Genomic DNA, 25,957 nt, shown 5'->3' on the forward strand with positions numbered 1-25,957 from the left:
TGTGATGTTTCAAGCCCTGAGAAATCATTCACCTGTGACATCAAGTTGAAACTTGTCACAACCATGGTTAACTTTTACACGATAAGCTGTCGGAACGTAGAAAAGCAGAGAGTGGTAACTGTAATCAGACTGTTGTTGTTTTTAGTTCCTTGAAAATCAAACATAACTACCACCTGCCAATACTGAATCTATTAGCAACAGCTTTGCCCCTTTTGTACTCAGTTTGTTCAACTCTTTACTCTCCCAGGTATGAACACATACTGGGAGGAATGTTCTGCTGCTTTTGGATGAGGGGCAGGCTTGTGGCTACAAGCACACAGTTGATTGCATCACATCCGAAAGAGTGAACTGACTGGGTGTGTACGGTGTGTGTTAATGGGTGTGTGTTAATGTGTGTGTGTGTGTGTGTGTGTGCGTGGGGGGTGTGTGTGTGCGTGGGGGGGTGTGTTCTCTTCTCTTTCTTCCCTCTGTAGAGCTGGGTAGGTGACTTAACTATCAGATCAGGAAGTGGGATGCCATGACAGGCAGTGAGAGGAGGAAACAGGTACAACATGGCACTAAGTCTGCTTCAGTCCTCGGAAATATGAAGAGAGACTGGTGGGGAAGGACACCGTTACTGGTGTTGGCGCTCATCGCCTGTCTGGCTGGCAATGGTAGGTGTCTCTGTCTCTTCTCTTGTCTGTTTGTGTTTCTTTCTTTCACTCACTCTCACTCTCTCTCACTCTGTCCCTCTCTCTCTCTCTCTCTGTTCTGTTTCTACCTCTCTAACTTTCTTCTGCCCTGCTTGGTAAGAAGTGCCCTCACATGCCTTTCAGTGAAACTGAGGATAGTGACAGCAGAGTTTCTATTGGTCTTCTTTTCAAGTACATGCCGCGCTGCCCAACTGTGTTGTGCCATTTGAATGCTCTGTTTGATTGCTCTTTATCTGAGTTACCAACGTCATTTACCTGCTGTTTAATGTGAACCTATTGTTCATAGTAGACTTAAACGTTTTGTATTTTGAGTCTTTTAAAACAGCTTTTACTTGACTGTCTTTGTGTCTATTCAGTTTCAGCTGCTTGAAACAGGTTATTAATCAGGCAAACTTCCTTTTTTACAACAAATAGTCACACTTGATAAAAATCAGCTACACATACCGTTAACGGAAATCCTGATGGTCCTGCTTTTGTAACCAAATATTACATCAGTTTCCTCAAGAGACAAACTTCCTGTAAGTTTAGAGTCACAGTCAGATTTCACTATTGCTTTCATCACCTTAGTTGGCCAACATCCCATAATGGTTGATTGTGGATAACGCTTCAGAGCTCCCCTCATATTCTTTATTGGTTAGTTTAGCCTTTTCATTAAGCAGGCTATAAACTTTCAGATGGGATGTACAGAACATAATCCAGTTTTTCAAAGTAAAAGGGGATGGGTACATCTGAAATAGACAATTTGACAGCAGATTAAGAGTTTGCAGGTTCAAACCTCCCCTGTACAGTGCTTGGGATAAAAGCATCTGCTAAATGAATCAATTATTTGTAATCATGGGTTCAGCCCAAACGAGCAACAGAATATATATCAATCTGTGGCATTCAGTGACATTACACACGGCCAAGATTCAGTCTTCAGACTGGACACTGATATGTTTGATGACTAATGGATATTAGATGGTGGTTGTCAGGATGACTGCATTGAATGAAAATGGATTATAACATGTAAGCAATGGGTCTTGTATTGTAGCGCTGTGTCAGACTGATGAGGAAGAAACACCTGAAGAAGTGATACCAGACATATTTTACGAAGAACCAGATTATGATGGTGATGGTAATAAACATCTTCTCCTTTTGAACTCCAACAATGTGTATTTATTTATGTATGTGTACTCATCTTTACTTTAAAAGTGGTGTCAAATAACACTCATGGTTTGGTCCATGTTCCTCACTTGTATTGATCCTTGGCTCTAATCCTTCAATGGTCCCGACAGATAATGACACAACCACACCAAGCACTCTCTCATCACAGACCACTTTAGGTGAGATTGCACAGGATCCTGTGGGTTTTCCTGGCTCATATAACATGGTCATTTGTTTAGTCATTTACCTTGCTAAATATCCATATGTTGCTAATAAGGGGCTTGAAATGAAATGTTTTTGTTTTGTTGTTACGGATGTTTTTGTTCACAGTTGAAGGGAATGGTTATAAAGACGACACAACAGACGAAAGTAAGGGCGTGTTCAAAAATAGGCCAAAAACATGAAGGTCCCATTCTCTTTTCATTCTTCCACCTCATTCAAACATGTTTTTTTGTGGTTTTATGATCAAAGATATGGCGCTCTAACTTGAATCCTCTCCTCTTAGTCAGGTTAGAGGAGGAATCCACCAACCTTTCGACAGATGAAGAAGGTCTAAATCCCATCATCATTTTGGTTCCGGTCATCCTGGCGGTCGTGATCATCATTTTTATTGTGGCTGGTATAATGATTTATCGCAGATTGAATGGGAAAATGAGCGATTCAGGTAAGTCTGGCACACGTAAACATGTTGTTTTTGTAATAAACACAAACCCTCCACTAACTTCCACTGAAGATTGACAGTTGTTTATGTGATATTGACCAATAAAGCTATATATTATACAGTCAGCCAATACAGAAAGTGATTATTAGAAGGTGAATGTCTTTTCCTGGCTTTTTTTCTTCTTCGGAATTAGAGTAAAATGGATAAAATGAGCCTAAATGTACGTTTATATTCTAGAAAATGGGAAACAAGATCCTTATTTGGATGATCACAGTTCTGAGAAAGTTCCAATGTAAGTATTACTCTTCTTTAAAAAGATACTTGGTTTGTTTGATCTCAAATCCGTTTTTTATCCTAAAGATTGTTTTGCGTATGTTAAGGAAGAGGGCATGAAGAAGCATGTTTAAAGAGGTGTATCTCTGTATGTTTGTGTGTTTGCTGGATTTGTGCAAATAAGGCCGGTCATGCATTTTAGTAGCTACTAGCAAACCATATACAACCTCGCTGGTTTGACATCACGTGCAATGCAATAAATTAAATGTCTAGTGTGTTTTGCGAAGGACCATTAAAGGGGGAGGGGAGGTAGTCCTACCTGCATGGGCGCAAGCCGGGGCTTGCTCAACCCTGGCTGGGTTGCCTGGGTGAGGGTGTCTGATTGTTGAAACACCCGATGACCCCATGAACTATCACTGATCACGTGTTCAGGTGCATCTCAAGATTAACTTTGTTAAAAGATAAAGCTGTTCTTCAGCATCAGCAACAAAGTTGACATATTCCTTAGCCTAAGCAACCACCTGTGTCAGTCATTTGTGCCACAACCAGTATATGGAAAAAGGGGATACAATAGGTTGTAATAGAAGTCAAAAGAGGGAAGACTATTTGGAAAATTACATTGGGAAACCTTTCCCTTGTTTGATCAAAAAACAAACCATTCAATTGCATTGCTGCTTTCTTCCAGGCCCATGTTTGAGGAGGATGTGCCCTCTGTACTGGAGTTAGAGATGGAAGATCTTGAGCAATGGATGAATAAAGATGGTACGTCATTCTTATAAAACAAAAGGTACAAGCTCTAACAATATATCAATAATGAGGATGGTTTCTTTTGTACCGCATGCAGTAGCATTTGGCTGAAAGTTTTTCCAGCAGAGGTCGCAGTTGTTCTATTAGTTTCTTCTGTGGCTACTTAGTGAAAAAAACAGCTCATCATAAATCTTAAATACAACTCACAGGAATTCAGATTTGGCCTGTTTTTTTGAAAATCAGCAGGAACAAAAATATTTACCTAGGCCTCACTAGATTCTTCTGAAAGTTCATATTCTTGATTCATGTGATAAAATGATGTAGCAGTACCATAAATGTCTACTTGTCTCTACAGGTGGTGCCGGACTGGACTCTGGGCCAGTGTAATCATATTTACGGTGAGTGGAAGAAGTCAAAGCTGGTGTGGACCTACTGGGTCCTTTTTTAATGTGATGAATAACATGCTCATGACGTTTACCCACACTGCTTTAACATCCTGGCATTTAAAGCTTTTAGTCTAGAGTTGTGAGTTTTAACTAATTACTTTGGCAAACAATTATTTAAAAAAATTAAATCTACTTTACGCAGTCATCAATAATAACAAGGCCAACAAGGGTAAATATTTCCTCAGAAGGTGTTGCAGCGAACGTGTGGAAATGTTGCAAGATAAGACAAGAACTCAAACCCAAATACCCATCAATGCAACATGGTGGTTTACAGTTAACATAGAGGAAAGAGCAAACTGTCAATAGTACCCATAGCTGATGATCTGATACCAGTACTAAAATGAAACTTGAGCATAGGAAACCATTTGATGAGTAAAAACAATAGTCCTATAACCTTCTACTCTCACGGACGCAAATTATCACCATGGTGACCATCAAAAACAATATGAAGTAGCATGATACCTATTGTTTCGGTTTTGGTTCGTTTTTCTGGTCACAATAGAGTCAACAATATGCAAGTTGACCTTTGACCCTGGATAAAGGACCAGTCTTTGTGAACAAGTCTTACCAATCTAGCTTTTGTATTTTTTTTTTTTTTGTACAGCAGGTACAGAGTAGCTCTAACTGGAGGAAGGGGACAAACAGGAAGAGACGTCAGATCCTTGAGCCACAAGATACAAAGTTTGAAGATCATTTGCGGGGGAATGATGAATCATGGAGAAAAAATGTCCCACATTCTATACGTGACTTGCCTGCAAGAAGCCCATCTACTTGTATTTTTGTTTAAAGCATACAAGCCAAAACCACTTCCAAATTAATGATAGTGAATACGGTTGCTAGTGCGGTACTTATCATCAAGTCTTCAACACAGATCTGAGTGGTTTGACTTCTGGCCTGAGTTCATTGATAACCCTCAACTACTGTGCCACATTCCAAACAAAACTTCCCTGGCAAGTAAATAGCGTGTGAATAATGTGAGCTCATAGTTCATTTCATGGACCACTAACCCCAAACCCATCCATACCACACACACACAGAGAGGGGGCATATTTTTGCTGCCTTACGCCACACTTCCATGCATGCCTGTCGCAATCACTAACAGATGTCTTAGGGTTCCTGCCTGGAAGCAGTACCAAGGCTGAGAACTCAAGGGTCAGAGTTCTCCTTCAAGGGATGAGTGTCACAGACACTGTCAACTCTCTCTCACCCTGCACGCCCCTACTGCCTGAGACTAAAGGATGTGGTCCCAGCAGGCCACAGGAAAGGACCCTGTGTCCCTCAAAGCTGTGTGTAGTTGCTTATTATCAACTCTATGAACGTTCAAAGCGTGTTATGTTACAGCTATGTTACTACACACCCACAATTCCCAGGAAACAACTCCACTGAGACTTCCTAATGGGAGGACTATTCTTAAATTCCAAATGTGAAATCCTGGGTAACTCAACTTGTATGAATTATGAGAATAAGATTAGTGGAACATAAAATCAGTACCATTCCCAGTACCATGCTTATAGCATATGGCAATAGAGATTTCACCAGTTGAATTTTGGTTGCTTCTCCCTTGTAATATTATATTTAGTCATTCTTGAGCCTGCATTGTTCATTGTTTCATACCCTCTAGTTTGTGATCATGCTGATTGCCTTATATTTTCAGTTGACATACTGTAATTTATGGTGCTTTGACCATGTGTAAATTGGTTTCAGGAAATCGTCAGGAAAAACACATCAATAAAATAGCTTTCTGCCACTACTTCTTTTACATCCAAAAAACTATTACTATCATAATTACATCTCAAGAGACAACAGATGCTCTGCTTGCATTCTCTCCCTTGCACAGCTAAGCAGTCAGCTGTAAACTGACAGTGTAGACCAGATTGCCAATCCCAAAGACTCTCCCCTCTAACGATAGCTAAAATGGCGACCATGCATCGACTTGCTTCTTTTCCCCGGATCACTTCCTTCTGCTTCTACTTTTCTGTATGTGGTGGCCCATCTCTATGGCAGAAGCCTTTAATTAAAAGGGCGTCTGGTTATATATGACCAAATGGAGAAATAGTTTTCTCTGGTGCATGAAATGGGAGGGGAAAAATCACAGCAATAATCTTTGCAGGGGATTTTCCGTGAGCCAATACCAGCCCGGTTATTGTACTCAGGAATTTCCTACAGATCCTTACTTTGTGTATTTTCTGTGTAATTTTCCTGTAAATGTTTTTTTTAAATGTTTGTTTAATATATCCTTCACCAATCTTGTTCTGTACACTGTTTCTTTTTACATTTTGTGTAAAATCACATCCAGATGTTTGAGATAAATTATCAGTATTTCAGTTCATTCTTTGCTGTAAATATAAAAGAAAGTATTGTCAGTGAGCATTTATATTTTAAACTTTGTTCACCAATGCCTGGACATGACTCAATATATTTGTGTATGATCATTGCCATAGCTTTAATTTGGTTTTGCAGTGCTGGTCGGTTGTCAGGAGTTGCATCGAATGTACTGTCTTCAAAAGAAAAATGTGGTACAGACTTAGATATACAGTTTGTAAATACAAGTCACGAATACATTAGTAAGTTGAGGAACACTTCTTAAATAGTTGGATTCCCCCAGACATAGTCTGTGTCACGAGTTACAAAGGAAGACATGCTTTTTCATGTCTGAGTGAGTGCTGTACAGTCATGTGTGTAAATATGCTTCTGTTTGTATACCCATCAAATACAGTTATAGACCATTGGACCATTCAAATAGACACCAACATCACTCCATACACAAGATGGCCAGAGCAGTTTTTTAGTTGTTGACCAAGCTATATGTCTCGAGGCTTGTGTTTTATGCAAAGGAAGGGTGTTCACTGTATTGTTCACAGGACGGATTCTAGTCAGACTGGTTTGCATGTGTACATGCTGTAGATGAAGTTCCTCTGAACCAAGGTGATCTAATATACAAACAACATAAACCAAACACTGGGTGAATCAGACAAAGTAACTCACAATAGACGCTCGTTTCATCTTCATTCCCAACCATAGCATATATTCAGAGTGTAAGAAAATGTGTACCTGCTGTATTTGACCGCCCTTGAGGTGACATTAAAGATGGTCACACACCCTATCAGTTTTTTTCTGACACAATCAGCCATGTTTGTCTTCTTCTTGGGAGCAGCAACGCTATGGTTGACCTCTTCCCCTGCATCTTGTCATCTCTGCGGCTTATTATTGCTATTACACTGAACCACAGAGAGAAGATAATCATTTTGTATTGAGTAGAGCTCATGGCACACACCAAAGCATGTGATGTGAGAGTATGCATGGCCTGGTTCCTGGCTTGCTGTGTCGGAACCAGCATGCAAAGCCTCACAACGCCTAGCTATGCTGTGGGGCACATCATGCCTGATTAGCAACATGGTCGATAACCCTTTCATCCCCAGTCCCCATCTTCATCCCCGAGGTGGAGATGGGGACTAGGATGCTGTGGTGGCAGCCAGGAGTTCAAAATCAGGCCTCCTCCCTCTGTCCCAGACTGAAATCAACTTAAAGTTAAGCCTGTGCAGAATGTCTGGGAGCCAAGACACGTATTGACATCTGATTCTGTGGGAAAACCACCTTTGAAGTTATAACACAAAAGTACCATGTCTCATGCTGGGATTCCCTGAGGCAGTTTTGGTTGCTCAACCGCCTGGCTTTCATCTCTTAAAACTGAACAGCAGACAACACTGGATATGGACTTTGTCTGGACGGCACACAGACTCCACAGACTGAACCGTACACAACTCGTACTTTTCTTTAAATCTATAACGTGAAGGGAATGGGACATTGTCTATTTCCAATTTATTCTCAGCAAAAAAAGAATACACAGGGTAGTTGCAGTTTTTTTGTTTATACCTTGCTTAACTTTTAAGCCAAAACATAGCTTGATACTTGCAAATGTGAAAGATAATGCTGGAGAGAAGAAACAGATGGAAACCATTTTTTGTTTTGTTCGTGTGAGTCTCCTTGGTCTTACCGGATTTACCAGAAAAGTGCTATTTCCTGTTCAATTTTCATTTAATGAACCCCTACCTCTTTCCTCGTTCTATATAGCCCATGGCTCACACAAAAACATTTAAATAAATAAAAAAATCCCCACATCCACAATTTTCATATCCAGGTTAACACTGAAGGGAAGGACAGACATTTCACTTTTTTGACGCACTTTGTCATAAGGAATCATGTGGGGTTTAGCAACTCTTCACATACATTCTCAGTTAATGTGTCTGCCCAGAAAAGCTCTCTCTCACTTACACTCCAAGGCATATTTTTTTTAGCTATCTTTGGTCAAGTGCCAGTATCAATTCCATGCTTCTAAGAATCACATTCTTTGGTGCTTAGTGATATCTCAGGGTTTAAGAGTCTCTCCCACTGGCAGATTGAGATACTGGACATGGAAATGAACATAAAACGTTTAAAGGTCTTATGACCTAATGAAGAAGTTTAACAATGCAAGGCAGCAGGCATACATCAATTCACTTCAGCCCAGACCCTGGTCCAAGGTAGACTTCAACTACACTGTTATGCACCAGTCTTAAGCTTCTCTTGTAGTCTCTCAGGTAGTGTAGATAAATACACACACACACACACACACACACACACACACACACACACACACACACACACACACACACACACACACACACACACACACACACACACACACACACAGAAATGAGGCTATAACACTCATGCACACATGATCAGTGTGTGACGTCAAAGTCTAGCGTCCTCAAAATTGGAAACTGAATCATTATCCTGCGACTCTCACTGTCTCCGGTCGCTCCAAGGGGCGAGCTTTCATCGCAGTGTAGAGTGAGCGTGAGAAGCACAGACTTGAGGAGCCCCGTTTTCTAAACTGCTTTTGTAGTCGCAGTCTTATTCAAGCACCGTGTCGGAGAGAAGGGGGATTTTGTCCGTGGATGAACCGTATTAGTCGTCCAACTGAAAAAAGAACTATTTCACGTTGTACATTGAAGCGGAAGCCGAACAAGTGAGAGTGTCATCGAACGGCACCTGAGTTAGCCAAGCAGTTGGCTAGCTGGGGAGGGTTACGAAGTGGCCGGGACCTCACAGCAGTAAAATAAATCATATTTTTTTCCGGAGAAGGAGGCAGGAGAACTACAATCGTGGACATATTCTAAGGGGAACCTCCTCCCTATTTGCCGTCAATAATCTCCAAATTCTGAGGTAAATGTGGATTTGGTACATGAAAACTGATGATTATTTAGCCAGCAATGTGCTGCAAGACAACAGAACGAAGGGCCGTGTACTCTGGCTAGCTAGTAGCAGAGCTAGCCTACTTGCTAACGTGGCTAGCTCGCGAGTATTCGTCAGCAAGCCTGCCTTAGTTGATGTTAGCTAGTTAGCTGGGTAGCTAACATGAGCATTTTAATGTCATGCATTAGGCAATGCACGGTGCATTTTGTAGGTTTAAGGTCTATTGACTAGGGTGTGCCTTTTTTCACCGCGAACTGCGTTCATTACCCTGGTACAGATGAAATGCTAGCTGGAGCTAAGTAACGTTAGCTGAGTCAAGCTATCTTTTGCAAAAACTGTCTGGACCCCTATGCTTGCTAATATTAGCAGACTACCGGAAGGTATCAGTTGTATTGAACAATGTTGTTCTTGTCTGCACATCTTTAGGTTCTCTAATGTTGGCTCGCTTTCATATGTAACTAATCCATGCGCTGTTAGGTAGGATAGGAAATAGTGATTAAGACATTTAACCTTGCTCTTTATAGCTCGTTAGCTAACAAACTTGTCTGCGTTGGCTAACTAGTCTCTTCTTCGGTGCTGAATCGTAGCATTAACGCTACATTTCATCGTAGCTAGTTAGCTGTCTACAGTAGCTAGATACCTCGCTTGCTAACACATCTTTAAAGCTTGATTAACTGTAGATTGCGCCTGCTTTTTAGTTAGCAATAAAGTCCGGCGTGGTTGTGAGCATAACACGGTTCGATACAGCGTTGTTGTGGCAGAGCAGTAAAAGTTTTGTGAAAGACAAAAAGTTTTGATGGCTGCAAGACTGCAACGTGAGAAGTGCACTAGTAGTCGTAGTGATCGGCGCACATGCTGGCATCAAGTAGTGTTCGAAGTGTGGCCTAGCTTAAGTTGTCACCAAGCATGTTCAATATGTTAGAAACATGTCTAAAACATGAATGAACTATTTTAGTTTAACATGTTGTGTCTTTGTCAAATCACACTTTTACGGTTGCAGAGACGGTTTATTATGCAACAGCTTGACCAATACGATGACTACCATGCTTTCCTAAACATCGTTACTCTGTCCCAAGGCACTTGTCAATGTTGTAGGCTATAGACACTTAACAGGAACACTAATTCTTAACTGCAAATACATATTTCACCCAATGCTGATGCACATGGCCTGTGTGGACAAAGTATATGACATGCAAAGCTGTAAGTTGAAAATATTTCTGATCAGTATCCTTGTTGTCCGCATGACGCCTAGCCTAGTTTAGAATCAGAAACGGGTTTATTGCCAAGTGTTATAAGCTGTTGGTGTCAGTGGCCTTGTTGTCCCGGGCATTGTTGGAGAGGCCAGCTGCAGCTGGTGAGAATCTTCTTGTGCCCCTGGGTTTTGGTCCTAATGACCACAGTCTCCTGTTTGAGGGGAGTGTTTGAAAGACTTTGTGTTCAGTAAATAACTTAAGTTCATTTGGCCCTTTGTTGTGAAAGTTTAGTATGTCATACCAAGTGCATTTTGTTACCTTAACTGTTCAATGTATTGTATCATTCTTTTTTTTCCGCTGCTGCATTTATACAAATCCATGTCTAATAAACATGTGATTTAGTACAAACACTAAGACACTGTTACTTAAGTGGCCGATTGCCTAAGTATCAGTCAAACTGAATTTGGTGGCAGCTTGGCTGTGGCGATACATAAAGCATGACAAGAATGCACGTCAATCTACTGTCCTACCCTGGCCAACAGGCAGGCTAGGCCTAGTTTATCTGTTGACAGTTGCAAAGTTTGAGCACCATGTGTCTTTAACCAGTCAATCTGACAATTCAGTCTATGGTCGTACTTTTTGCTTGGTACAATACCTTGGTCATTGTCAGTTTTAACCTTAAGTAGAGTACACCGGATTGTCACATTGTATGTTTTAAACATTTTACAATACAACTGTCTTGAGGGAGATGGATTCAAACAGAGGAAATGAAATCTTCTTGGGGAAATGTGGACATGAATTGAGAGGACTGTACCTTAGTACAGACAGCATATCTTTAGTGTATTGTCTCTGTTTGAACACTGCTCCCACACCCTCCTTCCCTTTCCCTCTTTCCTTCCTCCTATCCGAACAAGTACTTTCCCCATCCTGCACTGTCACCTGTTTCCTTGATAAACTGTACTCTCCTTCGCTTTATTTGTAATTATGACTGGATCCTGTAGCTCTGCAATGAGCATTTTTGCCCTCGATTAGGCCGTGAAACGAGGGTCTCTGCCGACAAGCAGAATGGAGCACTGGGCCCTATAGGTCTGTAATGCTCATTTCCCACCACATTAACTCTGGTACTTGAACCTGTTAAAAAATGTTGCAACCGTGGTCCTATCTAGTGAACTGTTTTTGAGCGGAACCATTGTAATCAAGGTCATCAATGTGGGGTATTTAAAAAAATATAAAAAACGTCTTCATTGTTGCCCTCTCCATCCTTTCTTTCCAACCTGCAGAATGATACTCCCACTGCTGTGGTCATAGTTCAAACTTGAGGTCAAGGGAAACCTTTTCTTGTTTGTCTGTAATTGTCATGAGGGATAACTGCAGCGCTCACAGCCCCTGTCAGACCACAACGCCACTCTCCTTGTGAATGACCCCATGCAGTCGCAATATTGGCAGTCTTTTGGATCCAGCTGGGAACCAACTTTTGTGGTTCCGCACCAATTTATTTTTGCTCTGAGCGAAAAAATGCTCTGAGCGAATGAAGTGTACTAACAGGAATGGAACCCGTTCCATGTTGGTGGAAAAGGGTATAAGAGACTCAAACAACACAATCCTGTCGTCTGAAAAGCAGGAAGTGAGAGCTGTAGTGATTGCTGCTGAGAGCTTTTTCAGTGTGTTTATAATGGCTAAGCAGAATTTGGAGTGTCCGTCTGTGAAATATTGGTAACGAGCAGAGGGCTAAATGTAACATACTCGGTCAAGGGTCAACCACGTTGCACGTCACGCCAACTGTTTTTATTTCACTGCCCATTAGTTTTTTTGGGACTCCACACTAAGGGCCCTCAGTCTCTGCCTTTTATGCTCCTGCATGGGGACAAAATTGCGTGACAGTTTCTGTAAGTGTGCGGGCAAGCAATGCTTAATAATCCTTTATGATACAAGTCTACCCTACTGCAGCCCCATTATGAGATCCACCCAGGGGAAGATATCATGAACTCCCTGGCTTGTGTGGTTGGACGATGTTGCATCTCATACTGCTGACCTCATTGTTGGTCAGTCCAAGATTTGTTTATTAGTTTTTGCATAGTTTAAGTGAAGGGACACCATTTATTTATCATCAGCAACATCTGTGTCTTTTCAAACAGATGATAAGTTAATGTGTTGACACAGCTTCAAGACCTACATTTCCACTGAATCATGAGCTAAAAAAATCTTTTCATTCCTTGGTACACCAAGGGATTTTCTCACTCACAGCCCAAATCAGGTCAGACAATTGATCATAGTCCAACGGTTACAGCAATTGAATACAAACATTCTTCTGAAGCTTCTTGCCATTGTGGGCTTTAATTGTCTCAGCTAATTTAGTCTTGTGAGCTTGCCTGGACAGTTGTCTTGTTTTTGGTAAGGTTAAATATATTTGCGATTGTACTGGTATGGTAATTTGTTTTGGTTGTTTAGCTTAACGTGTAGCTCGTGTTCATCAGCATGTGCTGTGTAATGTGATGTTAATTGTCTTAATGCTGAGCTCGGCTTTTTGTTGGCGATAATCGGCATCCTTGAGTGCACATCAATAAACACACTTAAACAAATACATTTATTTTTATTTTTTATGATGTGTTTAGGCAGAAAAACACATTTTGGGGGATAAGATATGTGCTGATTGTCAATTTGCGAAGCAGCCTTTGGACGCCTAATTGGTTTTGTCTGACACTGTGTGCCCAGCCGCAGTATTAGACACAGGGCACAGTCTGGTAGTTAATGTTTGTAAAAAGCTTCATGTTCCCCCCACCCTGAGGCTGTTGGTATATTGACCCCTGGGCCCAGCTAAAAGCATTCCCATTCACCGATGCTGTCATTTCCTGTCTTTGAAGTCCATGTTGCCATAACAGCGGGGAGATGAAAGGGGGGATGGGGTGATGTGCCTTGATGTCCAGGTGTTCTAACCCAGATACCTTGTATAACACAACGGTGTTTACTATCAGTCATCCTCAGCTTTGCTTTCATTGAGCTGAATCTGTCTAGTGTTGCCGCCCGTAGCTATTTAACTGCCATCCCGAATCCTGCATGTCCTAGAACGTGGAGCTGCCTCCGCCAAACGACATGCGTTTTCTCCGAGTCTTGTACACAAGGTAATCTATTTCAGCGTCACTACACATCAGGACGCCGATGAAATGACACTTCCCACTCCGGCTTGACATCTGGAAAGGTGTCGTCATGAGAGCTAGCGGCGCAGCCAGCGCGCACGGCCCAGTCAGACCGAGACGACACTCTCCCATTGTGAACGACCCCATGCGGTCTCACTATCTGCAGAGAGCGAGGGCAGTGTAAATAATTCAGGGGCTCTGCCATGCGGTTCTGGGCTGGGTTAGGAACACTCAGGAGGAGCCAGGCAGACACCACAGCTTGGATGTGGGCCGCTGGTGTGAACGTGGCACGACACACACACACACACACACACACCGTTGGATATGGCTGTAATGAAACCCAGAATGAAGTGAATCCATGGACAGCCAGTTGATGTTCATTTTCGACTTTCTGATCACAATATCATAGCCCGAACATGACTTGGGCTTGATTCTGGTAAGGATATATGATCAGAATAGCCCTATATAAGACACTCATTCTAAATGTAGTAAAATTCTAGAAATACACTCCATCCAGGAGTTTACACGTAGGGCATTAACTGTTTCAGCCTAATGGTTAGCATACTTTTATGATTATTGTTGACTGGTGCTGGAACCTCCGGCCTGTGGTAACCCAGTCTGCCAGCCAGCCTCCCTCACAGGACGGTGGGGTTCTTCTGATGAACGCATCGCATGTGGCCACTGGCTCGCGATAAGTCTGACTACCTACACCTGCTGGCTAGGGTTGGGCTGCTGAGGGAAAAAGCCTTCTGCCGCACCATCAGCTCGTAGATCTGATGTTATCGAGGTGTCTTGCGATTTTGTAGATGGAAGGGTGAAGAAAGTCCTAAAAGGAGGGAGAGATAAGGGGGGGGGCTTATCTCTCCCTCCTTTCCTAAATCCCTTCTTCCCTCACTTTTTGCTTTCCAAGTTATCTAAAAGGATTACCACCATGAGAGCTTCTGGCACCGGTTTGAATGGGGACACTGAAATGGCGAGTGAAAGGGAAACCCTAGCATTGTCCTGCTCGGGCGCTGAGGGGCTTTTGTGTCGTCTCCTTGATCTCTCGTTGAAAGTTTTCACAGCTCGTCCAAACAGCTGCATGGTCCCAGCCTCAGTCGTGTCCTTCACGTCGAGCCTTGAGACAGGAAACTTCATTGAGAACAGATATCGCCCTGTTGGCTGGTGGGGGGAGGGGAGAGAGAGAAAGAATCTTATTTTTTCTGTATCGCCTCTCTGAAAGAGTCCCCACTTAAGTGTGATTGTTTGAGCGAGTCTCCCTCCCCTCTGTTCACACCGTGGTGGGCTATTAGTGCCCGCTAGGCTGATGCTGCTGTCCATACAGCCCTCCTTTTACACAGCTCCTTTTCTTTCCACCCCCTGCCCAAACACAATCATACCCTCCCCCATTCCCTACACACCCATACCTTCCTTAACCCCCACTCTTCTCTCCTCGGAAGCTATCTTCAAACTGCAGGTGTAGGATGGCAAGACCCCCCACCCCCCAACCCCAAAAGCAGGCCCCCCCCAGCAGAGGTTGTGTGTTGACATGGTAACGGTTGTCATTGTGAATGCAGACCTCCCTCACAGCGGGCTGGTCGTGGTCAGTCTCCTCTCGCCCCCCGTCCTTTTGCTACTGCTGCTGAAGAATTTGAGTCTGAGAAATGGTCTGGCCCACCATTGTAGTTTAGTTTACCCTTCACTATTGTGAAACTGATCTGGGTGTTTGTGTGTGTATGCAAGTCACAAATGACTTCTAAAACTTGTAGTGTTTGGGACACACCATGTCCTTGTCTACAAGACAGAAATTAGCCACTACTTCCACTAAATTAGAAGTAGTGAATGGATTTTAATAATTTAATGTAAACTGTAATTAGCTTTTATTTTGCAATTCATTGTATCATCTTATCATTCAGGTTACATTAGTTACAAAAACATCTGCGCCCTGAATCTGGGAGGATTCCAGAAATGGCAAAAATATTCTGGATTTCATCGGGTCCTATCCACAGTCCTCTCCCCGTGGATACTGAATTATTTACTGCTTATCAAAATTCAAGTGGATAAGAGGACCTCGGATCCAGCTGATGAAGGTTTTCAAAAAGGCCCAGCAGGCCCTCATGCCATCAATGACTGCCAGCCACCCCCCCCCCCCCCCGCCCCTTCCACATTCTCAAGGAGGGGACTCCTTTATTGGTCCTTAATCAACACGAGCAGACAAGTCGCTCTGCGATAATACACACATACTTACATGGAGGGTCAGGGACACTGAGTAGCCTGTGGTGTTTCAACACTGCTGCCACGCAACGGGCTCTCCCAGCCCAGTGGCTCAGCAACATGTTTTTCGTGCTGTAATGCTGGGACTCTGCCAGGTCTCTGTTGAGATCTTGTTGTCGTGTAACCTGGCCTGACGTTGCACAGCATTTTGGTAGCATCTCCGCTAGCTCTGGGACATGGCTGGGGCTCTTGTTGTGCCGGGTGTGCTGTACCCTTTCGATGCTGGGGTGCTATGTCGAAATGTAGCATAGGCATTCTAGATTGCGACACGCAGCATTCTATTCAATGTCAGAAAGTTCCGTAGTCAACACTGTTTTGTACACTAGACTAGCACCCATGTATCGATATATTCATGGAGCGTGCTGTAATGTGGCGGTGTGTTTTGCTAAGGTGATGTAGGTCGTGGCTGTCCTTCTATGGACGGGCCCAGCTCAAGGCTGTGCCAGGGTGTCTGAGGGCTGTTGAGATGGACAGCTGGCAGCTCAGTCAAAGTGCCTTAAGGTATATTAGTGAGGATAATCCTCCAAGGAGAGTACAGCAGTAGGGAGACATACACAGACAGGCGAGCACAACACAATCTGTCTATTCCTATACCTCTTGCTCTCTCAATGTGTTCTCTACACCCCCCCCCCCCCCCCCCCCCCCGTCTCCTATCCCATGTTCTTCAGCCCAGCCAAACTTTCTCCCCACATGGCAACCATCTGCTTTCCAGATCATTCTCCAAAGGAAAAGCATCCCAAGGAACAACATGCCAGCAACAGATATCCTAATGATTAGTTCATCCAAAATGGCAAATCGTTGTCTTAACTTTTTAGTTTGTGTGTGTGTGTATTCGACCCAGCGCTTTCGTGCCACTGTAAACACGGTTCAACAAAGGGACTTCTGTGAGCAGTTGGGATAGGATAGATTATCTCCAAACGTAGACCTATAAAAGAAACACACATAAATCAACAATTGATTATTTTATTTTTTTTTTCAGCAGTTTTCGCCCTCTTTGGCATTCCTGAAGGGCTCACATCTCCTTTGTTGCTATTTCGGCGTGTACACCTACCCTCCTCCACCTCCCTGGTCCAGAGTCTGCAGCTCAGCACTTCAAAGCAGAGAGCTCTGTTGTGCTCCAGATAACACGTTGTACTGCAAAACTTCCAAGCTTCTCCAGTGCCCCTGACAGTCGTTTGGGTAGACGGCTTTGGCCCCTGTTTCCTCTAGTTTGGGACACCCTCTTTTGCAGACTTGAGTTCAAGCCAGGTAAAATGGAGTCTGTGTGTTGACTTGTTTTGCTAAGGAGTTTGTGTTCACACCTCCAGCTGTTATGCATGTTGGTGACAGGTTCCCTCAACTCGTGTGCAGTAAACACACGCTCTGTTGCCTCTGTTAGAGAAGTCCAGGGAATGAGCAGCCAAGTTGATGTTATTGGAATGAAATGGGTCCTTTTCATATTACCGCTACACAATAGGGGGATTCTCAGTGTCTTATCTTGAAACTGCTCAAAAAACATGTCCTCCCCTGTTTGGGGAGATTACCTCATGCTATTGTCTATCCTTGCCACCCTGCACATGCATTGTATGATTGCAGGCATGCACACACTCACTCACTTTGTCCTTCCATTCTACAGAAATATCCTCCTAAATTTAAGATGACATAACATTGCTTTTTTGTTTACATGATGCATCACCTTAATCTAATCACAAAAGCCAGATATTTGTCCAGTCTCTATTTTCCTCCCTTAACTGAAACCTTAGGAAAGATTTGGACAAACAAGCCTCACAAATGACACCTGTTGCCTTATCACAGTTGCCATGGTAGCAGGTCCTTCTCCTCTCAATTTCCTTCATGATTTCCTCTGGGATGTAGCACCTTTGCTGGGTTGCATTCTTCTCTCAGGGAACATTTCCCCCCTACCTTGTATTCCCCAGGCATCCTTTTGTAAACAAATCATTATCTTCTGTGGACCAACACATCTTTGCCAAACTGGAACTACAAGCCAGCCAGTTCTCAGAGGAACACACAATCACCTTACACCCACTGATAGGAATGTCAAGGTAGCTGACAAGAGGAATATGGTTGCTACTTCCCTGTTAGAAACATGATTCTGTATTGGCCTGTATTCTACAAGGTCAGCTGTGGGAGAGCCGGGTAATGTACAAGGCAGAGACACCAAGACTTGAAGGGGGCTGTTTTATAGTTTTTTTTTTTTTTTTTTTGTCCACTTTTCACATTTTACCAACTGGGCTATATAATGTAGTAAATCTGTCGGCTGTGGTGATTTAAACGACACACCACCAAAACCACAAGTTTTGCCGGTATTTGACTGCAAACCCACTGCCAGGCCTAACCTTAAACATAGAACCAACAATAGCCTACACGTTGCTTTCTATATTTAAGCTCAATACCGAAGCACCTTGATGAATTCCCCACTTCAGGCTTCTCCTGTATCAGAGTGTCTCTGCCTCCAACCAACGGCTGCTTCTATCCGGCACCTGCTCTCTGAGTGAGGGACATCACTGTTGTGCATCCATTCGGATTGTTCAGAATGTGCTTGAGATTTGCAGTGCAGGTCAACATACTGTAAAACTGTGTTCTCAAAGTGGTCACATGTAGCGTTGGGGGTATAGCATAGTGTAGGTGTTAAACAGCAGAGTGAAAGCACTGGTTTTATGGAGGGTTCAGAAATTAAGTGGGATCCTGTGGATAGCAAATGTGTATGGCGATTTTCAAACCCATAGCCTGAATTCAAAATGTTTTTTTTTTTTTTTTTTTTTTTTTTTTTCTCGTCTTAAATTAAATTAAGGAGGCTCCATTACAGAAGTCATGTTTTGTACTTGGCCAAACATTAGCCTGAAGTCTGTGACACATCAGGATCACCCCACTTTTGGTATCTTAGCTGATGCTACAAGCATTCTGTGTTTGTGAAAACTGTGGACCAGACTGCTATTAATTACTCTTGGACATTATTGAATCCACCACCAGGCTAATTATACACTCTGACACACGACCAAACCCACGAGAGTTTAACACTTAAGGTCACTCACTCTCTTTGTCACTTGTTCATCAACTCTTTTGATTGGGCACAGTTGAATTTGTTTCAATTACATCTAAAATACCTCCAATAGTTTGGGTATAATGTGATGCCAATTAGCAGTATTAACACAATCTCATTGATAGCTCAAACTCTCACCTTTGCCAGTTATAAACTCTGCTAATTGCTGAGCTAGATAATCTGTTCCTTTTGTATGTTCATGGCTGGGCGACTCAACACTCAGCAGGACATTAATTGGATGGCTGGTTCTTGTAATGGGGGATGCATGGCAGTGTACCAATACCAGGGCATAAACTCCGGAAGACAATAGATGACCCACAGCCTCAACTGGTGAGCTGTAGGAGCTACGGTCTTAGCCATAAACCTTGCTCTCTTTTTTTCATCCACAGTACAAAGCCACCAATAGAAAATATGTGGCCCAGACATACAGCAGTCTCCAGATCCATATGGTGGTTGTGTGTATTCACTTCATCCTCCTGACAAACGCCTCTTATCAACAGATTAAAAAGAACAAGTAGGATTATTGTTTGAGAGATACTGGGAGCTTTTTTTACGATTGCTCTGACTTTGGCTTCTAGTCCCCGAATGTTCCGAGCGGAGAGGATTGATCGCTGCTCGCACGCTATCACGACAATAAAAGCTGTATTCTTAAGAATACGTTGCTGTATTTGGCATTCAGGTCATGTTTGGTGTGTGTGTGAAGATGCTAAATCTTTAATCAACCCATTGTGGCGCATCTTCATTATCCAGACCAGTGTTAAACTATACATTTAACCAGTAAATGAAGGACATTCCTTTAGACAGTGTGGGAAGCCTGAATCCTGTTTAGGGTTAGGTTATGTGTGAGCCCTTGAATTTTAATAGTACAAAAACGAGGTCTTCATGGTATCTTTACCCCTTGTATTACCTCTGGGCCTAGGGTACCTCAGTGCACAGACTGGTTTTGGCATGGCCGTTGCTTGGATGCGAAAGTGGTCTTAGGCCACTTGCGATCTGAGAAAGGAACAATGAGCACAATACATTTCGATCAGAAACGGTAGTGTACATTTACACCACAGTTTTATAGTTGATTGAGATTTGTCTCACCATTCAAGTGATGAAAATGTTCACAGGGCTGTTTTTGTTCCGCTGAATTTTTTTTTTCAACTCTTTATTCTGGTCTTCCTTTAAAATAGCCAGATGTTTTCTATAGGCCAATAGTCTTATTACATAGACATGGTAGTGGCCAAGAGAACAGTACCTTGTTGTTCCGTTTTAGGGAACAATTTGTGTATAATGAGTAGGATTGTGACCCAAGTCCCTGGGTTGGATTTTCCATTGGTTTCTTAGGATAGACATGTTTAATGACTGCAAGGTTATCCGGTGCTTCTTGAACATGGTCTAGCTGGTCAGGAGGCTGGCTTGTCCTTACAATTGGATCCTCAGAGAACACTATAAAGCATTGAAATCTCATCTAATTTTGTGTTCTTAAATGGCTGAATAAAGAGGTTTTTGTTTAAGGTAGCCTGCTAGCACTTTATTTGTTTGTAGGATGCAGAGAAGGCTATCTGTGACTGCCCAGTTTAGCTGGACAGGGAATACGTATCTTTTATTATAAAAAAAGAATCCGTGCCCACACTCTACCACGACAACCAGATGTCCTGTCCTTACCCCCTCTACAGCTACAGTCAGCCTGCATGTTGCTGAGAGAGATGTAGCCCTTGGCCATGAGTGAACATCTACTAATTTCAGATATCAAGTTACAGGTTTTTGTCATTAATTCATGCTTGTATGTCAGTGAAGCTGTTTTAGTGTTTAATATCCTACGCAGCTAGACTGCCTCTCTGGGCTCAGGTTCAAGGAATTGTTCTTCAGCTGGAGCCATGTCTCTGTGCCAGCTGTGGTACGCTATGTCTGTGCAGCACTACAATTCTGTGTACGAGTAGTCCAGATGCAAATATTTTGGGGTTTTGTTGAAGGACACACATTTTTACCCATGAAGTTGAAAATAGTTCTATTGTGCTCAACCTTTACTGTTTTCTAATTCTGAAAACAAGTATTATTTTACCTAATGGAAAAGGGAGGCATGTTATGATTAGCCTATGATATACAGACTGGGGTGGAGGCTGGCAAACGTTTCTCAAAATGGTTTGTTCTCCTGAGACAGTTCAAGTGTTGCTAGGCAATATAGAATAACATGGTATGAGAAAGGACAGAGGTTTTGACATGTGAGGTCCAGGTTACAAATCACTGTAAACTGTCCTCTCGCATGGTGACGAACGTTCACCCAGTCAACAATGCCAATGAGAAACAAGTACTTTTGCACGTCCTGAAGCTAGCTGGCCAATGCAGTGGCATCCTTGCATTACATTATATCAATAATGAGCAGACATTAAGTCCTGGTAATTTGATGGGTGAGTCCAGAATGGGGGAAGGATACTTAAGAGATAGGTAGTGTTACTTGCTTTGTGTCGCCTCAGCATTAGCCCATCTACAGCCATTCCCACAGTTCTCCCTTGCTGCCAGGACAGCCTTCAGCCCCTGACAATGAAGACCAGTGTGCCCGTTTGTCAGGCACTCTTGAAAAAGTCCCCTCACCTTGTGTTTTTTTTTCTCCTCTGGCCAGAGCAGGTGAAAGAGCTCTTCTGTTTTCATCAGGGACTCTTGAGTGATTAAGCATTTTTTGGGGGGACAGGGCTCTCTCAAGGTTCCGTTGGGATGCCTCCTTGACTTTAGTCAGTAGGCACCTTGTGCTCTGAGTTCTTAGGGCCCTAGGGTCATGTTGCCCTCCATGAATAAGCCAGTGGTGATGTGAATTATTACATGGAGAAGACATACAATGGTAGTTCACTCTCTGCTTTCAAGTGTCTAGCAAGTGCCTCTGTGATTGGATGTTGACTCTTGCCACTAAAGACCAGATGCCATGACGTGGTCTGTAGCTTAATGGCCAGAAGCTCTTGCTAAGGGTTAGTAGCCTACTTCTACAGGCGTCTATAGGTATATCGTTTGGTCCATATCGTCCTAAATAAAATAATAAAATAAGCGAGGCTAAGACTTGTACAACATGTTCCAGCACACATCCATGTGATCAATGTCTCTTTCCTTCCAGATGGTCTTCTGCAGAGTAAAATTCTGAATGAAAAGTTTCTGTTTCTGCTTGCTGTTTTGCAGTTTGAGTTCATGATAATTCAATCTAATCAAGGAACGCAGGGATAGGAATTTGATGTGGGATGTTCACATTTGTCATAGCATCCTGGAGCAAGTCACTTCACAAGTTTACTGTGAAAGGAACGTGTTGTATCCTGGCTTTGTCGGTATTTTATCACTGCTCTGAGGGAGGTTCTCTTTTAGAGCTGTAGCTTTGCTTGCATGCTGTTCAGGTTTACAAGAAGAGGAATTGAATTTCGATTAAACTCCTGTGACTAGAAGCCCACCTGAAGTATAGTTGGTTGTATGGTGAATTGGCTACTTAAACTTGTTTGTCTGTGGCAATGTTCCATTTAAAAAGCCCTTTGTGTGCTTCAGTCTGGCTCCTGCTCTCAATCACCTTTATAAAAAAAGTCTGTACTTTTGTGTCGACAGAATTTAGAGCACCACAGTCTTGGATTTTAGCAGCTGAGATGAATCCTGATGCTTGCATGAAACTTATCTCCCACTTCCCTCTGGTGTTGAGAATAGCTGTTGATGGGTTTAGGACTTTACCTCTTCACCCATGAAGTCACATTCTAGACTCAGTGTGTTTTAAAGGCTACTTGCTGCTGAAACAGACTGTGTTCTTTGTGGCAATGTAAATGCAATGTTCTTGGCAATGTTTTTTTGTAAATGTTGCTAACTCACAACTGAGTTAACCCTTGTGCTGCCTTCGGGTCACATGACCAAAAGGTTCATAACGAACCATCGTTGTGTTTACCCAATTTTACCCAATACAAAATCAAATAAAAATAATTTTCTTTTAACCTTCGCAATGTGGGGGGTCTGAGACAGCCCAACGGTTAAAAGAAAATGCTTCATTTTGTTTTTGTATACGGTAAAGTTGTTGCAAACGACGGTGGGTCACCATGACTGATGGGTCAGAATGACCCGAAGAGAACACAAGGGTTAAGGTCTTAAACAACTAGGCTATAGCTTGTCCTTGATTCCTGCATCCGTATCGGATCCAATATTTGCTGATATATCAAATGTTTAGGCCTAGCAATAAAAATCTTTAAATTATTTGGAAAGTCATGTTAAACTAGTTGGGACAGATTAAAGCCGTTTGTACAGAAGGAACTGCTTTTCTAAATGGTGTTGGTGTGTCGCACTCGATTTCAGTCTCAGTGAGTGCATGCTGAGTAGAAACACCAGGAGAAGAGGGTATAGAGTGATTTAAGAGAATGACCAGTGCCTGTTTATTTGTTGTCTGGCCTAATGAAGACAAATGCCCTTCAGAGATGAGTTGCCCCATCTGGTTGCTGGAAAACTGCAGAGGGAGAGGAATGAAGACTGGGTCGTGAGAAGAGCTGTAACAATTCCAGATGTTGCTGTACAATATAATTGTCTCTTGTGGTCCCAAAAATATATACAATTTGAGGCAATCATGAAATGATGTTTACAGGTCTAGGGGGTGAGAGTCAGTCTCTCTCACCCTGATGAATCTCTGGGCAAATGCTACTATTATCTTTCTCCCTAAAGGATGGAGTGACAAGAACACTCCACTCTTCTACTTTGACGTTATATTCTTTTGATGTGCTACCACTGGAGACAGATATACTTGATCACCTCTCGCTTTTAGACTTGTACCTTCATCTAATTTCCGTCCGATGTCGTTTTTGGTTTTGTTTTAGATCTTCTTTTTCAGTTCACACCATCTTAATTCAAGATGAGAGGGGAAAAGAGTTTCCCAAAAGAAAACGTAGAAAGTGGAACCCATCTTCTGCACATGGATGAAGCCATATGCCTGGCGGACATTGTGCCATGAATTGCTCCATTGTCTAAGCGGCCCACCCCTTGCAGTAGAAATATAGTCTTTGCAGCACTTGTCACATGTCACACAGACGTTACTAAAGGTGAGCCACTCTTCCCCACACAGGCGGGTGATGCATCATTTTCTCCCATCGCTGCCAAAGGTCTCCAGTTTGACCAAACTAATCTGCCTCTGTGAAGAAATCACGATATGCTGGAATGCTCCTTTTTGTTTCTTTCTCATTCTGTGTAACCACTTATCAAGTGTATCATCCAACTCTTTGTCGCCTCGACCCCGCCCTTGCACTCCTCAGGCTCCCTGCACCTCTTTATGTTACCTAAGCTCCTTGGTAACCGGAGCTTCAGGGCCCATTCCTGTTCATTACCATCCTGTGGGTGTGGAGGGAGGGGAGGGTCTGACTGGATGTGGGAGACCTCCTTCAGCGCTGCCGGTGTGTCACGAGGCTTGTTGGTTTTCACCCGCCTGGCTTGAAGATCTGCAGAACAAGGACGAGTTTAGAGAAGAGGAAAGGGTGTGGGGGGGGGGGGGGAGGAAATGAACCGGCATTCCTGCAGTGATTTATGAACAGCGTTTCTCTCTTCTGCCATCCCCAGGAGAACAGCCGACTGTCTACCAACCTGAGATGACCATGTGTTGGATGGATCCCTCCCCTTTTTGTACATACACCCTAGCCTGTACCACAGTATGAGGTAGTGAGGCTGGGAATTCTTAACAACAATGTGAAAACAGGACACTGACTGCATCTAGTGAAGTCTCTCAATTCCATTATCCAAACTAGTACGCCAAATAATTGATCTTTTTTTTTAAAGTCAGTATGTTGCCAGTCAAAACAAAACTATCTAGCGTAACACAGCTAGCACATAATGCAAGGAAGTCAATGCAATTCCCTAGCACCACACACAACTGCTCACGAGGAGCGACGAGGCAAATTCATGAGAATCTAGTTTCTGCCAGTGGATATTGTGTACTCATCAACAATCAGTTGTTAATAACCTGGGCACGAACATTAGTCGCAAATGAGGCAACGAGCAAGAAGTGAATGTGCCTGTGTGTGAAAATGGCTTTATCTCGCGGTTCTTTTATATATAGCCTAATTATCTATTCTGTGTGTGTGTATATATATATATATATATATATCTATATCTCTATCTATATCTCACGATTTTAGGGGGGCGGGAAGTTATTTAAAAAAAATATTGGGAAAACACTGCATTATTTAACATCCCATTTGGTGCCCCCAGAATCCAGACAGTGGTTGAGAACATCCTGACTTCTGTTCTCCTTCAGGGATCAGAATGACCAGCCAACAGAATGCCATGCACCCTTAATTATTAATCCCCAAGACGCTCTCACCTGGCCGTCTCATGTACTCTCAGCCAAGCACTGCTGCTTAGTGAGAACACGTCTGCTGGTGAAACACCAGGCCTCAAGTGTTCACGCCCTTACAGAAACATTGTTATTGAGGCTTGCTGGTAAAGCCAGACTGTTGTAGAACAACACCGGTGAGCGATCAAAGTACCTACCTGGTCATTGGAAGGTTAGGTAAAGAAAGTACACCAGGGGTGAGTGTGTGTGTGTAAGGATTTCTTCTCTGTTAATCTAACCTATAAAGCCGTCTGCTGGACATGTGAGCATGGTCTGGTTTTCTTGCAGACTGCTCAGAAATATGTCAGAGCGGTGTAGATTGAGGGTGCCGAGAAGTTTGGTTTGTAAGATGAGATCCTTGCTGCAGGATGGAGACGGGATTTTCATTTTCTTTGACTTGTTTGCTTTAATCAGTCGATTCGACTCTTCTTTCTAATCCAAGTTGCACCCTCCAGAGAAGAGATTTGTAGTTGACAAGCATTGTAGTCTCCTCTGCGGTAACCTAAGCATTTGACACTCTAAAATGTGTCATACCCATCCCCAATAGTTAGAAACATGGTATTTGTTTCCCACGAATCTTAAAATTCTAGACCAGCTCTACCTTTAGCCTTCAATGACTGCAGCAGATTGAGAATTCATGGCGCTGTCTCTGCAACGGAAGCGTGATACTAAACTGTAAACAAAGGCCACCTACCTTCTGTTTGAGCTGTGTGTGTACTGTATGTATGCCGTATAGTTCCACACACGAGATATAGTTTGATGTCTAATATTAAGCCGACTCTACGTTGCTCCTGTGCTGATTGACTCTGAACGCGCCTTGGCCGCGTTTC

At 42.9% G+C, this 25,957-nt stretch overlaps 2 protein-coding genes across 6 annotated transcripts in view; both read left to right on the top strand.

Moving 5' to 3' along the window:
* The first annotated feature begins 507 nt into the window (after window positions 1-507).
* tmem154 (transmembrane protein 154) lies at window positions 508-7,088 on the top strand. 3 transcript variants are annotated; one of them, XR_014740867.1, is made up of 9 exons: window positions 508-653; window positions 1,723-1,806; window positions 1,967-2,014; window positions 2,166-2,204; window positions 2,341-2,499; window positions 2,734-2,788; window positions 3,455-3,556; window positions 3,872-3,914; window positions 5,134-7,088. XR_014740867.1 is itself a non-coding variant. In XM_084686297.1 (9 exons), exons 1-8 carry the CDS (start codon window positions 518-520, stop codon window positions 3,901-3,903), a joined length of 630 nt encoding a protein of 209 aa, XP_084542423.1. In that variant the 5' UTR covers window positions 508-517; the 3' UTR covers window positions 3,904-3,914; window positions 4,567-7,088. The 3 variants fall into 3 exon arrangements, 2 of the variants coding, with proteins under 2 accessions (XP_084542423.1, XP_084542422.1); XM_084686297.1 differs by having other exon boundaries at window positions 3,455-3,531; window positions 4,567-7,088; XM_084686296.1 differs by having other exon boundaries at window positions 3,455-3,531.
* Window positions 7,089-8,750: 1,662 nt separating this feature from the next.
* fbxw7 (F-box and WD repeat domain containing 7) overlaps window positions 8,751-25,957 on the top strand; it is a 113,738-nt gene continuing 96,531 nt past the window's right edge. For 2 of the 3 annotated variants that reach the window (XM_084686234.1, XM_084686233.1), the window contains exon 1: window positions 8,751-9,170. The gene's annotated coding sequence lies outside the window, so the exon portion shown is untranslated. Of the gene's footprint in view, window positions 9,171-16,762; window positions 17,029-25,957 lie in introns of all 3 variants that reach the window. The other variant, XM_084686235.1, reaches the window with a different exon arrangement.

This window comes from Hypomesus nipponensis, chromosome 22, assembly GCF_054491055.1.
Source record: "Hypomesus nipponensis isolate SF chromosome 22, ASM5449105v1, whole genome shotgun sequence".
Classification (NCBI taxonomy): domain Eukaryota; kingdom Metazoa; phylum Chordata; class Actinopteri; order Osmeriformes; family Osmeridae; genus Hypomesus; species Hypomesus nipponensis.